General features: G+C 42.3%; 1 protein-coding gene and 1 pseudogene across 9 annotated transcripts in view; both read right to left on the bottom strand.

Annotated features, from left to right (window-relative positions):
* Positions 1-494: 494 nt before the first annotated feature.
* The window catches only part of LOC110978255 (intermembrane lipid transfer protein VPS13B-like), a 34,197-nt gene continuing 19,080 nt past the window's right edge, over positions 495-15,611 (bottom strand). For 5 of the 9 annotated variants that reach the window (XM_087149091.1, XM_087149098.1, XM_087149101.1 and 2 more), the window contains exons 30-50: positions 12,653-12,789; positions 12,273-12,476; positions 11,666-11,830; positions 11,233-11,388; positions 10,350-10,613; positions 10,080-10,160; positions 9,615-9,790; positions 9,274-9,456; positions 8,478-8,802; positions 7,767-7,949; positions 7,231-7,365; positions 6,581-6,880; positions 6,175-6,382; positions 5,715-5,938; positions 4,309-5,404; positions 3,939-4,115; positions 3,488-3,658; positions 3,130-3,303; positions 2,642-2,744; positions 2,149-2,398; positions 495-1,825 (exon numbers count right to left, since the gene is read on the bottom strand). In XM_087149091.1, the coding sequence (XP_087005217.1) occupies positions 1,487-1,825; positions 2,149-2,398; positions 2,642-2,744; positions 3,130-3,303; positions 3,488-3,658; positions 3,939-4,115; positions 4,309-5,404; positions 5,715-5,938; positions 6,175-6,382; positions 6,581-6,880; positions 7,231-7,365; positions 7,767-7,949; positions 8,478-8,802; positions 9,274-9,456; positions 9,615-9,790; positions 10,080-10,160; positions 10,350-10,613; positions 11,233-11,388; positions 11,666-11,830; positions 12,273-12,476; positions 12,653-12,789 (5,051 nt within the window). In that variant the 3' untranslated portion in view covers positions 495-1,486. The remainder of the gene's footprint in view (positions 1,826-2,148; positions 2,399-2,641; positions 2,745-3,129; positions 3,304-3,487; positions 3,659-3,938; positions 4,116-4,308; positions 5,405-5,714; positions 5,939-6,174; positions 6,383-6,580; positions 6,881-7,230; positions 7,366-7,766; positions 7,950-8,477; positions 8,803-9,273; positions 9,457-9,614; positions 9,791-10,079; positions 10,161-10,349; positions 10,614-11,232; positions 11,389-11,665; positions 11,831-12,272; positions 12,477-12,652; positions 12,790-15,611) is intronic. The other 4 variants (XM_087149095.1, XM_087149093.1, XM_087149105.1 and 1 more) reach the window with 4 other exon arrangements.
* Positions 12,796-13,995, bottom strand: LOC147799897 (histamine H2 receptor-like; annotated as a pseudogene).

Genomic DNA, 15,611 nt, shown 5'->3' with positions numbered 1-15,611 from the left:
AAGTCAGACCCAAATTGGAATATGCCAGCTCAATTTGGGATCCCTATAAGGACAAATACAAAGAAAAAGTGCAGAGACATGCAGCCAAAAATGACTACAAAAAGACTAGCAACGTCAAAGACATGATTAGAGAGCTCAAATGGGACACACTTGAAACAGGAATAAACTCAAGGCTGTTATCCCTCCAGAAAGAAACCCATGGCCTCACTACTCAGAATGCCAGCCATCTACTGTGCGAACAACTAAGATGGACTGCTAAAGGATGTCATTATAACCCCGCATTATTCCTGAGTGGAGTGCCTTGCCACCTTAAATCAAATCGGCACCATAGGCCAAAAGATTCAAGGTCACGAGGAACTGCACATTGACAGCCACAGCTAGGGTGATTTGTGCACTGTAATGATTAGGATCAAGATCCCACACATGCGAAATAAAAACAGAAAGCTATGAAAAATACCCAAACTAAACACAGCCAACGAAGGAAGCACGCAAAATAATATTTATCAACTTTATCGAGCAAACAAATCAACCTCAAAAGAACTACTTAACCAATATGAAAGCACGCCAGATTATTATGTTTGTATTTGCACCACTATATACAAATGATGAGCTTTTCAAGCGAAACAAAATAAAATAAAACTGAATATACAATAATTTATGATTTCACTCGGTGATTGCAGATTATTTTTGTACTGACATAAACAGACTCAGCATGCAGAGGTCCCCAACATGCCACCAAAACACAAAGCGTGATACATACCGAATCCCTGAACAAAAGAAGTCAACTGCAAAAATGGGCTGGAAACTGGCAACTGATTAAAATGTCCCCTCAAGAAACACATGCATTTGGTAATTTATTGCAGACTATTGTAACATCAAATGAAATCTTGTTTTGGAATACTACACGCTGGAAGTAATTATTTGACAACTGTGTCTATTTCAAACTGAAGAACATGATACAAAAATGTGCCAATGCAGTCACAAAATCGTCAAAGTTCATGCCAGTTTCCCCTTTAAAGTTGCTTGAAAATAATCAGGTTTTTCGTCCAAATCAAATAAGATAATAATTAATATAAATATCATAGCTTCTTGAAGTTTTACAAAATGTACACTTTTCCAGTTGAAAACTTGGGAAAAATTGCACTCTTTATCATGGTCAATTAAACGTACTGCCAATCAGTCATGAAAAGAATGCCTGGATGTTCACAATTTGAAGAAAAGTACAACATGCAGAAGAGACGAGCTAGGGAACATTTGAAACAATATATTCGGCTTACTCTCTCTGTGAAATTAGAACTCTACCTCGAGTTCCCTAACTTTCAAACGATTAACTTGCTGTGTAACGTAGTGTCATCTTTCAGTTGGACATCTTTAATGCGTGGAGTCTACAACTGCATATCGTTTGGCAGTCTTGCAGCTCCTAATTTTCTACATCTTTTCGCCTGCGCTTGCATTGGGATGCAACACAATCTTCCTCACCGAACATCTACTCAGTCCCTTCCAGCTGCATCTTGGCGCTGGTGTGCCATGTCTTGAAGCGGCTGAAGCCAGTGTTGTTTGTCTCGTCATAGCAAAACCCCTTCCCCAAGAGTCGGTTCTTTGCCTGTTGGAACAAGCTCAGAAATGTGTTCCGGTAGCAGGCCCGCTGAAGGAAGTACTGGTACACTGTCGTGCCCGTGGAATCATCCACTGTGTGTACCCCTGGCAGGGAGGAACCCTCTGATTGGCTATCAGAACTAACCAATGGATCAATGTCTAATGGGTCACATGGTTTGGACGGAATGGTTCCAACAAAATCAGCAATGCGGCTGCATGTCTCCTCCTTCTACAAAAAGACACCAAAATTATCCATGTAAGGAATTTAAAAAGTAAATAATGCCCACCCTCCAAGAACAGTTTTTGGCCTTATAAATGAAAAATTTTGCAAAAATGAAAGTATTCTTCAGTACTTTGCAATCACTACAATGTCATGATAGGTATACATTTTTGAGTTATCGAGTTATTTTAAGCTATTTCACATTCATGTGGAAAAATCCACCGTGTAAAATTAATTTCACATTCCTGTGAAAAACTACCCTTATTTGAAGAGTTTTTTTCACTAGCAGGAGAACTGCACCCAATTACAACAGGCTATTTCTTTTCACACACCTTTGAGACTGATGGCGAGGAGGGCCTCTTCATTTTCACTCCCACCCCTTCGCTGCTCCCTGGCAGGGGGATACACTCCACCTGAAAGATCGGGAATGCCTGCTGCTGGGTATCCTCACTGGAGCTGACGATGAAGAGCACTTCAGGTGTTAGGAGTAGGCACCCCCCACGCTGCAGGCCGTGGAAGGTGATGGTGGTGATATCGCAGTCCATCAGGATGTCGGCGTTGGGCAGCGAATGAAGCATCTTCCTACAGAACAAATAAAAACCTATACATCAAGGTTTCTAAAATGGTACTGAATTTATTTTCCTTCATTAATGCAGGACAGAAGCCAAGAATTAAACTTCACATATCCTCGTCAAACTCTATCGACAGCTTGTGCAGTGGTGAGTTGCGATTTTGGAGAAAGTTTTGAGCGCAAAGTTCTCATTCTATCCCTCCAATAAAAAAAGGACCCAAAAACTTGACCTATCAAGGTGCCGCTGTTTTTACCATGTGTATTTGAGTCTGCTGTTGGTTGCCATGGCAGTCAGTGATGTCACACATTCTCCTTTTGGGCTTCTTGTTTCAATCAAGCCCGTGCTATGCAGTATACCTAGGAGTAAGGAAGCACAAAGACAGTACATGTATTATATAATCATGCATGTACACAAATCTACGCTTTTGTAAAATACTTACATGTCATGAGAAAATAAACTTGCAGTACAGATTTTTACATTTTAAGATAATTCAAACTGTATGGATGGAGTTAAACTGGGGAATTCGCTTTTGATGCCACCTGATGATTCATAACCATAAACAAGGTTATTTGAAGTCGTGTTTTGATGAACCCAAAAGTTATAAGCCTGCCCATGGTGTAAAATTCATGCCCAGGGCTATCATTATCTGGTTAAAGTGTTAATGCTCATCTTATTCGCTGATCCACTGCTGAATACCTCTCAAAGTCTTGATCATAATGGAAGATCATGTTTGAGACCAACCTTGTCCAGTTTGAGAGACAAACTCAGCAGCCCCACCCAATGGCTTGATGACCACACCCACTAGACCTTTGCCGACACCCCGTATGACACCTGTTGCCTTCTGGGTTGGAGAACTGACGTCTGGTGCTTGATGGAAACTTTTAATTGGTTGGTCTGCAATGCCAGCGATTGCTCCTGTATTCATGGCATATGACCAAAAAACCCAAGAAATATTACCTATTTACAAAACAAATGGAAGGTCTAAACTGACAATGCACCAATATCCTCACCAATACCCCCATGCCTCTGCAGCCTGTGGTGTAAATGAATTCTGTGTTTGAAATTTCAGGAGTTATTCCTACATTCCAAGTCTACTCACCCAGTAAACTGATACCAAAGCCGCTCAAGCCTTGTATCACCCCATCTGTCACCCTGTCTGGCACCTTGCGTCGTTGTTTCTCTCTCCTGGCAATGTGATCTTCATCCAGGGTCAGACGATCCAGATTACGGGACACGCTGGAGGCAAACTTTGTGATCGACGTCAATGTTCCTGAATGTGGCAATTTTGGGGATATTCAATCAATTGCAAGACTGCCAACACAAGAAACAGGTGATTTCATAAAGCACTGTTTTGCCGTTTTACAAAGTCTTGAGGCTACTTGGGCATAATTATACTCAGCAGTGTGAAATAAAGTGGTTTGGGCTAGCATGAGAAACTTGGATTACGGTAAAGTGCCCTCACTTCACGCTAAATTCTCCCTTTTGACTGAAGAGAACAACAGCATGTACATGTACTAAGCCCATGACGTTATTTCCACAAACAAACCAACCTGCAGAGAGGTGTCGAAGTAAAGATGACGTCCCGCTGGTAACCCCGGCAACAAATGCTGCAGGTCCCCTTGTCAACCCTTCATATGGCAGCATGACAGAGTCAGCCAGACCACTGCCGACATTACGCAACAAGCCAGCAGGGTTTCCAAGTAGCTCCAACGATCCCAGCACCCAACCTGAGCGCAAACCCCAAGAAGTTCAATATAACTCAGATATATTACTATACATCTTCTGGTAGCGTTCCAACAAAACTTTTGAGAGTGTATTCATGATATCAGACTGGATGACATGCGAAAAAGTTAACTGTTGAGATGCTTCTCAACTTAACAGATGTTAAAGATGAGTGTTACTTTTCTGGCGTCTACTCACCAGCTTTGAAGAGTGCACCAGATGTATAATGCATGGTTAGGGCTTGTGCTAGTTGCCTTGTTGTGGCAAACATCGGACCACTGTCAAACTGTCTGAAGGACAATGGTGTGCTATCAGCTGCAATGAACAACTTCAGCGAGGCGTGGACACTTGCAAATAATCTGATTGGTTGAATCAGGAAGTGTCGCAAGCTGATTGGCTCCTTGAGGGTACTGCTGGCAATGCGGACTTTGGCTGGAAATCTGTGGCTTGTGATTGCTTGATTTGGCTCACGAGACTTGGCAGGAATGAAGGTTTGAGCTTTGAGAAGGATATCATACAGGAACTGATCTTCGACGTAAAGTTCCAAGGGTCTAACTTCTACTTCCAGAGAAGCTAAACTGAATGATAAATCCGAGCAGCTTTCCAGTAAAACCCGAGAGACGAGTGTGTGGTGTTGCCAACAAAATGCTGCCAGCTCCTCTATGGGTCCATCATAAGGTACCTCCTCCTCACTAGACCTTCCTGAGTCTTCCTGATCACAAAGGATAACAGCAAAATCATACTTCCCAGCCTGTTTGTATAATTGATTGTCTACTTGGCATGCCCGGGCAGAAAGCTCTACTTGCTGCTGTTGGACAGGGCTCTTTGTACCACTTTCAACAAGCGGAAAAGTCAAAAGGTTCATGTCGTGGATAGTGATGCGAAGCATCTCTGACGTCTGAACAAGATCGGTGATTTCATCCATGACCATGACAACGACACACCCTGCGGATAATCTGAATTTATATTGCAACTGTGAGAGCGAACTGGATGACATTGCCATTTCTAATGATGAATGCGATGATTTAACCCTGTTCAGATTGGAATCTTCCATCCCGACAGCCAGCAAGGAGTTCGGCTCAGCTTTCACAGAAGGCTCTGTTGACGACTGCATCCCACCGCTGCCATCACTTTTTGAGACATCCATGCTGAGAGGATCTACACGGATCTGTAACTGTGTCCCCACATAGTGACTGGAGACAAGAACATAGCCTATTCCAGCCATGGACACTATCTCAGATTGCTCTCTGCTGTCTGTAGCTAACCGGATGCCCTCACTCCATGAGTACTTGCTCTGATACAAAATAAGATATGAAATAAACCTCAGATCAGTGTGGTAGTTGAGTCTGTCTGGAGTGAATTCTCACGTTGGGACAAAAGTTGCATGGATGGACAGGCAATATGGAAGATCTCTGTCACAAATCATATCAGCAGACTATGATTTGATCAAAGAGTTGGAAATTAAGATTTTCACATAAGATTACAAAATACTGCTTTTCATTGTGCAATTAAATCACGCTATGTTAGGGGAAGACATAGCTTTGTTGAGATGGGTCTATCTAATCACCAAAAAATCTTGGATAAAAAAGAAAACTGTGACGTACCTTTCTTTCTTCTCGCTGTTGCTTATGTTGGCCTCGTGGCTCCTCAAGGCTGATAGCTAATCCCAGGAAACTTCCAAGGCATAGATGAAGATGAGGGGTGTATGATCTCTGTCCTCCATCTGAAGATGACCCAGGTATTGGCCGCTGGAGGTCATAATGGACAAGACAGTGGGGAAGGACTATAGGAACTGAAGGAATGGCACAGAGTTGCTCCAGAACCTCTGCTGTGAAAAGATAAAATTAAGATTTATCTAACATACGAGACAGGAGGATCAGAAACATGGGGCTTGATACCTCATGATGATAAAAGTCATGTTTAGTTTTTCAGATATTCCAACTGACTTCAACAGCATTTTTTTCTCTAACCACACAGTTTTTGAAACTTTGTAAAGACAACTGTTTCTGTCCGACTTGCAATATATTTATATTTGTTTATAGATAATTATAAGCTGTTACTAACCCTGATCAGTGTCTTGAAATTGGCTCTGCCCGAAGTGCAGTGGGTAGGAGCAGGCGTTAGCAATGGTTACCCGTGGAATGGGGTCATCGTCAACGGTTACGTACATGACCCCTTCCTGTTCTGCCAAGACAGCCATCAAGGGTACCGTGGCAACGGTTTCTGTGGTGGCAGTTGCTTTGGGTGAGGCCTGGCTGAAAATTTGGTTTATCTGTCAAAAATAACAACATTGAACTGACTTCAATGTATGTAGGACAATCCAGATTCCCATGCTGTTTGGGGAGGGGCGGGTGGAGTGAACGGTATGTGGTACCACCATTTCAAATCATCAAAACATGTCCAGCAACTAATCATTGAAGAGAAATATCAACCTGCAAAACATTTGAAAATTTTCTAAGCAAATGCTCACAGGTACTGCCACCGGAATCCTTGGTCTAGAAATATCCAGCTGAGCCCATCTACTCCAGTGAGTCTGCTCCTGGTTGGCTGGGTCTCTGACATCTGCTTTCCTATTTGTCCCCTCTAAGGTTGCCAGAGCCATTGAGAGAAACTGGCTTTTGTCTGGAGTGTCAGAGGATTGTGGGTGAGAATTTGCCACTGGCTGATTGTCAGAAGGGACGTTCCACTGTGTGATGGGGATGTAGGTTTCTGTGGAATCAGCTGGAGGAACCCACACAGATTGCAGTGAAGACTCCCGCACAGCAACCTGCTTGTGGAAGATAATAATATTAAAAAGTGAATTAATACCTGTAGAGGAGGTCATTCTTTAAATTTGACGTCCAATTTTTTGTGTCCCTGTCACATACAAGAAGGGATGTTATATGTTTAGAACACATTTTTTTAATTTCCAGGGGTGACTATACAATGCAAATTACCTGCAAAAAAAGTTTGGAGTCAATAGCAATGATATTTCCACGTCAAATTACAACAGGTCGGATGCAACAGTAACATAAAGTGCCACACCTTTGGCTTCACATTTATTTATAGAATGACCTAAAGGTCATTTTTAGGACATCAAACTGCTGGAAATAACACGTTTCATTTCAGGTTTGATCTCACCTTATCAGATGTTAAGGAGTCAAATACTCTCAACAGCAAAGCTTTCTTGCTCGTGTTGTGAAGCACAAATTGAGGCAAAATTGTGATAACTCTGATGTTGTGCTTGACAGTTGATCTCAGCGTAAGATGTAGAATCTGAAACGCAGAACAAAATGTGACTTGGAAAATAACAATCTCACTTGCTTTTGGACAGTAATACTTATACCAGGCAAGATATGGGACGGAGGGGTACCCCCCTTACCTGTCCAATCCCTATACACACTCTAGACTATTGTTACCTAACACATCCCCCCTAGAAGTCTGTAAAGAATTCCTGAGATTCCGATCAAACAATGTCCAACACAAAGGCGGGGGGGAGGTTCTCTCCGTCCCATATCTTGCTTCAAATGGTGATACTTGGTAGTAAAGGGACCCTTTTTCATTTCAGACAAAAAATGTGCCTCATATTTTCATCTATTCCATCTCAGAGATTTTCATTGACATCAGTTTTACAACACTTTGCAGCACATTCCTCCACTAAGAGCCTCTTAACTTACCCTGCTCTGTGCCACTCCCATTCTCTGCACAGATAGTGTGATGTGGATGTACCCCTCTGATATCAAGGTCATAGTTGAGGGGTCATGGGTCGTTGCTGGGACAGAGGCCGCTACTAGACGGATAAGCTTGGATTTGTTGCTGGTTGTGTATTTGGCTTTGCTGAGCTGCAGATAGAAGCCTTCCTGTTGGATTTTTTAAAAATGTGTGAAAAGGTACCAATCTAAAACATCCGCCAACAAAGCAATTTAAAAAATGCAAGTTCATTAAATTTGATGGAAAGTAGAACTCCGAAAAGAATGCATAACATTTTTACGAAGAAACTTATGTCAAACAGTCCACTTACACACAAGGCTTCCTCATTTATGCCAAGGCAGACTGTTTTGGAATGATTTCCAGAGGAAAAAATTCCAACTTTCTTACAGCCTGGGCGAAATCCTTGGAAAAGGTATAGATATAGGTACAGCTGTTCACTATTAATGGAAGAATACTGATGTGTAGATGGATTGCTCCAAATGGCTGGGTACCAGGGAAACAGTCAATGCTATTGGCTATAACGGGCCATGTCAGGAATGGGCTTCCAAAGCTACGGCTGTCTTTGTCAGCATGTGTTCATATATTTCCAAACAGCAGTGCCCTAAACATAACTTGCTCTAAACACAAGATTCAGATGGAAGCCTCAGTGAGTGAATCTGCAAATACAGAATCCAAACCTTGAATCGCTGTGGGGCTACCGTCTCTCCTCTCGGCAGACACAACAGCTTACTGCCGTCCTCAATCACGTCGATATCCACATCTGTCTCGTTGACCATTAAGCACCACGGCAACACATCCACCATGATGGTGTTCAGGTAGGGACTCAGTCGTGTCGTCATCACCTGCAGGTCGGTGTTTGGTTTGTACCCGGCATCGGCACCAGGGACATTCTGAAGGGCTGATGGGACTTCAGTGTTACGGGGTGTGCTGTTCAAGTATTTTGAGCTGAAAAAAGTTTCATTTGATGGCAAGTCACTGTAGGATTCGCAACTGATGCCGTCTCTAGGGCAATGAGATGAGAACAAGGTTAGTTCTTTGCATGCAATCACGTGCATAAAACACATATTTAAATGGTTGCTGAGCTCACTGTTCTTGCATGACCAAAATGTGTTAGAAACTGTTAAGCAAGACGGTCATCCACCCACTATTCTTTGGTAAGGAATAAATATCTATGCCCACAATGGAACACCCCTCAAATAACCCCAAACTCACAGCCCCAACACGAGGTTTCAAGCAACACTACATATATAACACAGGGTACCTTTAAACAGGAGTACGTCTTTGATAAAATTCAAACCCTTAAACTTGTTCACTAAAATAGTTCGACTCTTCAACTATAAGTAATAAGTTTCACTCAAAAATAAACAGGGTCCGTTTAACCAATCTCAGATTAACTTTGCTTCACTGCTTTTGCTAAATTGACAAACCAAAATATTTGTACACCTTCAATACAGACTGGACTGCTTTTTTCACCTATCATAGTCAACATGGTTGAAGGGCCACGCCTCTGTGAGGTTAGGATGCTGACAGTGCTTAGTGATGGTTTCCAGGGTAACTGGGAAGGCATCCTCACTGTCTGTGGACAACCCCAGGCTGAGCTGATCGATCGTGTCCGTGTTGATGGTAATAGGTGGGTTGGATGGACTTGATTGGGGACTGGAAATAAAAACGTTACTTTGCTTACCACAGGACACATATTTCCTACATTGTATAAAACGGCTTTCCGAATTACTAAAGCAATTTCAAACTAGTTCATCATAAACGTGTACATTTCTTCTTTTCACTTGGCTATTAACTAGGAAAGGTTAACCTACCCAAGTTGGAATGTAAGGCTGTGCCAGGTGTTAGATGCAAACTGGTACATTGACTGGCTAGACCCTCGACCTTTGACCTGAATAACCTTGAAGTCAGGAGGCTTGGTCGACTCTATGTTCATGATTGTCGGCCAGGGAAGATGAGAGCGGACGATAAACAAAGGGCTGAGCAGAACCTGCAAATTGATCAAGAAGTTCAGACAATGTCTTTAACTTAGTAAATATGTAAAAAATTGGTAAAACAACAATACAATGGAAGGTTCAATAATCAGAGTGACCCCTTTTTTTCCTTTTTTTTTAAACACACGTTAACACGTTAACCCTAACACTCCTCAGTCCTCCAACAGGTGAAGGATTGAGGAGGGTTAGGGTTAAAGAACAACATTTAGGTAAAGGGTGAAGCATAGATTTGCTTTTGTACCCTAACCCACTTCACATATATACTAAGCTCATATTGATACTTACCAGTCTTTGTACATGGTTTTCATGTTCCTCTTCAAAGATGCGACACCACATGAAGTAATACACACCATCTTGGTCAGAAACCTTCAAACACAGACATATATTTGTTTGAAACAGCTTTTCTTAATTTCAACACAACATTCTGTCTTTCACCAAAGGAAAGTTTTACTCACAGAAGCCAAAGCAATCTGTAAATTTAGTCTGTGTAAAACAGGAGCTAAATGAATCCAGATTTCGGGAAAACTGACCATACCTAAACAAATATGATAATACCTTAAGAACAGACTGCTCACGACTCATCTCTCCGCTAGTAGCAAACTGTTCTGACCAATCACCACCTTCCTTGTTGAGCTTTACTCTCACACCAATGATGTCACTGCTACTGCAGGTTAAGGAAGGAAGGCTGCTATTGGCTAGCAGGCTGTAGAAGCGTTTGGAGTCAATTACCTGACTACCAATTCTGGCCACCTGGATGAGTTGTATCTCAAGGTCCAGGTTCAGGGCATTGGTGAAGAAGTGTTGGCCACAAAAAATAACCTAGAAACAGAGGGGAATTTTTTTCACTTTAAATCCGTCTGCAGCAAACTTTGGACTAGACTGTCCTTGTCTTTCAATTCATCTTTCCTGGTCATTCTCTCACTATGAGCCTCGAGCTGGACCAAGAGAGGTTGCACGTCTCTCGGCAACAGAGGCTCTCTGGTTTATGAAAGACTATGAAAAGCACACATTACAGTCAGATCACTACCAACACAATGAACACTCTCAATCAACACGACTCTTTTCAAAAGATGAGGGGGTGCTTCTGTTCGAGGTGGATACTTATTTATTTCTTGACAGGAATTATTGTTTGATGGAAGTCTTATGCTATTTTTTGAAAGATGCAAAAAAGCATCAGTGCTGCTTTTACTGTAAGAACTGGTAATCTGTATCTACAAAAGATTACCTGCCAAGGCCGTTTTCATTTCTTTGTAAAGTTTGCTACATATTAAATGCATCCAATAGTTTTCAAGATTCTTTGGGAAAGTTCATTTTTAAGGGGCATGAAGAGGTAGATTTTGTCCAATCAAAGCAATTACAAAGCAGGCTTCTGGGAGGAGGGGTGGCAGTCTGTCTATCATAATGTGTGAGTGTACATATCAATGTACTCATCTCTTACCTGTTTCTGTAGCGCTGATATTGTCTTGATCTTGATGAACAGCGTTGCAGTACGGTCTTTGTGCTGTAGCGAGCGGACAATCGTTCCTTCCTGGTCAAGACTGAAGGGTTCGGACCATCGCCAGTTTCTCCAGCCCTCAATGCAAACATGTAGTCTCTACATTGCAACCAATGCGATTCCAAGAGTCAAAGGTCGACATCCAAAGTCAAAGTGTTACGATTCAAATTGAGTAGCATCAAAAACAGCGTCCCTTTACATCTCCAATTATTAAACCGAGGCGACATCCTATGAATCTGTCCTTCGGGGAGCAGGTATGGGTTCTGAAAAAACTGGTGGTTTGCTAAAGGTACGAGGTTAATCAGAGGAAATAAGTGCTCTATCAAATGAGATACCTGGACCCACAATTGGTAGAATCCGGAAAATCTGAACCTACCTGTCTGTGGTGTTTGTGAGTTCTCCAGCTGTACTCATGGACTTTCCTGCTGGGCAAAACGATGGATTCGTCTGTGTGGACCTGGCCAAATCGCAGAGTTTCATCGGTGTCGTTGCAAATGGCGTAGTGGCAGAAAAGAAGGCGTTCCTTGTTGATTGAGTTGACCTGAAGATGGTCAAAAGACAAACAAATCTGTTCTGATTTACAAATATCCTAAGATCAGAGCCTGTGCAAAAAAATTGGATATTAAAATTTGTTTACACATAAGAAAAATCAAGGCCCTTTTCTATTAACCCCTTCACGCCATGATTATTTTGATTATTTGATTTTGTGGTATGCCCTGAATGGAGGGCTTTGTCCAGCAGCAGGCCCCATTGAACCAGCAGCTGCATGGTGAATAGACTGTATGTGTGGTATGCACTAATCCTCACACAATGGTGCGGTAGTAGCAGTCCTCCATATCGAAGGGGTTAAAAACAACGTGGAAGTTGTAAATACATAAAATGGTTACCTGGATACAAATGTCCCTTTCAAGAATGGGAGTTGAAAAAATAAATCTAGATTGCGAACTCTTTAAGCCTTCCAACTAAAGCATCTTCAAACCCACCTGGGCCATGGCTTGAACAGCCATGTTGAGAGAATGCACCACTTGTTGACCTATGCTGACCTTGACTGACCCGAGATCAACATGACCTTCTACACTTTCCCTCCAGTTCAAATCCACGGTTGCAAAGGTCTTCGCGGGATGCAGCAGTGTTGCCATGGTGAGGTTTCGGTAGGTCAGGAGGTCACACTGGACAGTGGTCGCCATCTATAATATGTCCGCATTACTGTAGTTTATTTCACCTGTCGCTTCATTTTGCTACTGCATTTACACAACTGTCGTCAAGAAAAATGACCTCAAATGTCCTTGCTAAGTCTAAATACATGTACATTTCTTGGACATGTGCAATTCAAGAAAAGGGCAGAGAATGGGCAAACACTGACCTGCACATGGGTGTTGACAAGGGCAGATGACCAATGATTGAGAAACAAGTCAGATGAGTCCAGTCGAATGACCATAATTTCTTGGTCAGCAGGAGAAAGGTTGTCCGACACAAAAGGTTCCAGCCACTTGGGTTGTGCTACACAATAAATGTAAAAGTTGGTTGCAATGAGGCACCGGTAATTTGAGCTAGGTTTGACATAAAAAAAGGAAAGGGGAATGATAAGCCTCAGCCCCTCAATCCTGTAGATCTTAGAAATTAAATATGTATTTGCTGATTAAGTCCACTGAGTTTCTCCTCAGAGGATGGGCAATTGAAGTTCTTCTGAGATGAAAATGCATCAGGCAAATTTTCAGTACGAGGGTTCTCAAAACTTGTGGTGCACTAAAACGTTAATTCAAGTGAGTTAGTTTCTCTGTCAATAAAACACAGGAGGCACTACGGAAGGCATCAATGACAAAATTTGTGTTGCCGAGATGGAAGTAGACTGCTTAAAACTCGCTGTAAGACCCTGTTGTGCAGGTAGTAGATGACAACATTCAGCCAGCAATTTGACAAGAACAGGGGATCTGTGATCTTGCCAATTAAGGAGCTTCTGTACATCATGATGTCCTCCTGTAATGCCTGGACCAATTATCTGACCATATGGAGGAGATCCAGCAGACCCCAAGAGTGCCTGCAATGATGATGATAGTGGTTGCTAATCGGTCGCTCATGCGATGAAGTATCCACTGACAAAAATGACCACTGCCTGCTTAATTTTCGGCAGCTATACGTAGAGCATGGTGGCGTGAAACAACAGAAATATGTGCATATAGGCCAAATAGTGTGATAAGGACAAGTAGAAGGAAAGTCACATTGAAGTAAAATCTCCCATCAGCTGACAGCCAAATGCATAATTTCAGCCCCTTCTGTACAACAATACTGGTATCAAAATCCTGTACACCAACATTCCCCATGCAGTACCCAAAATCCAGACAAAACACAGAGTGACTTTTGACCTAAAACATTCATAATCATAGGGTAATGCAGGGACCGGGTGATGGCAATGTTACCATCCAAGGTGAGAAGGCTTAACGAGAGTATGCTTTGAGTTTGGAAGAAGAACTGCAATGCGTCCCAAGCAGCACACACAAAATCCCCCAGCATCCAAGTCTTGGCAATTGCTTCTGGGAGTTGAAGAATGAAGCACAACCCAGCAAACAGATCGGAGAAGGTGAGAAAAGTCACAAACTTCTTTGTGGTGTGATCAAGGTTGACCACACGTCGAAGTGTGAGAAGCATCACTGAATTAAGGACAAAGCTCAGACACATCATAAGCACCTCCAGAATGATAACAAACATAGCCAAGGCAACTTGTGAGATTTCAGGCTCAACTATTAGATGTAGAGTTGACATCAACTCCTGGAGTCAGAGTAGGAACCATATTCAATGAAACTGTGATCGCGTCTCACTGTCTGCCTTGGACCTTGTGAAAGCTTCCAGCCTTAAGACTGCTACATGCACATACACCAATCCAATAAGCCTTTTGCGAGTTAACTTTGACCCAAATCTGGTACACTGAGTTACTCAAATTCACATGAACATGACAATTTGAATTCTCCATACTAAAACCACTGTTGCTATACCTCGTGATTTGGGGCAAGCTTGTGCTTGGTTATATACGAAATGCCTGGCAACAATACACTGTTCTCATCAATGGATAAGAAGGGCACAGAGGAACCGGTCCATTCCAGAGATGGTGGTCGCTATGCGAAAGCTTGCCTTGAATTATGAGGTATAGCAACAGTGTCTTTCGTCCGGGGAATTTAAATCATTATGTTTATGTGCAATCAGATAACTCAGTGTAACAGGTTTTATTCAAGTTTAACTCGTAAATGGCTTATTAACCACTTGCTGCCAGGGGACCCGTTTTCGAGCATGTAGGCTTTATACAAAGAGCCGGAAACCCGAAATGGGACAAAGGGAAGTGGGCTTTGTAACAAAAGACCGTAATCGGAACAAGAGACCAGGCTGCTGGGCATTACTGCCATTTTTCACTCTCAATAGTGCTTTTGCATTATAAACGTCTGATGGTGTTTCTGTCAACTATTCATCCAACCAGGTTATAAGCCACGCATGCCCAATTAACATTGCCTGACAAGATTAATTAGATGCTATTGTCTTTTCAAATTCAGTCTGAACTGAAACGGATGATAAATTGGAGGTACTAGGATTGCATCTACTACAGCAATCATAATTCACACACATTTTGAAAAGACTATGGATTTATGGAAATGCTGAAGAGGTCGGTGGGTATCAATGATACACTCAATTTATTCTGATTCGTTCAAAAACACTTCCCTTGAATCCCTGTGTTGGACATTTGACATTTAACGCTGTTGCCCACACGAGGCTAGAGTGTTTAACCTTCAAACCCACAAAGCAACCTTTAAAATCTGTGCTAACTTCTAAAACATCAATTTGAAACTGACAAGATTCTACTTTTTGACGAGCATATGCAACAGAATTTAAAATTGGAATCCTTTTCCCCCAAGTGGCCTCTATTTTAATCAGAACCTCTTGCAGGGTCATCACTATTAATTCTCATTGTAGAAAATTCAAGCCAGAAAATTCAACCCCTTAATGCTGCGATTCTTTTGACCGCGACTGCTGGGCTGCGGTGTGCCCAGTATGCAAAGCCCTGTCTAGCAGCAGGCCCATATTGAAACCGTAGGTGCATGATGAATAGAATGTATGTGTGGTATGCACTAATCCTCATACAGAGCCACGGCTGTGGCTGTAGCAATCTGCCGGCGTTAAGGGGTTAACACTGGTGAAGTAAAGTTGCTGATGAAATGTCCACTGCCATCTGCCACTGAAGTACAGTAGGGCCAACACCAAACTCACACGTGATCTTGCAACAGCATGTGGTACAGTGTGGTGCTACTGTCCTTAAATCAACGTGTGGAGCTCCGTTG

This window comes from Acanthaster planci, linkage group LG02 (genome assembly GCF_054643075.1).
Source record: "Acanthaster planci isolate LZ-2023a linkage group LG02, COTS_SCS, whole genome shotgun sequence".
NCBI lineage: Eukaryota > Metazoa > Echinodermata > Asteroidea > Valvatida > Acanthasteridae > Acanthaster > Acanthaster planci.
The sequence above is the reverse complement of the archived record's forward strand: the minus strand, read 5'-3'. Positions and strand labels throughout refer to the sequence as shown.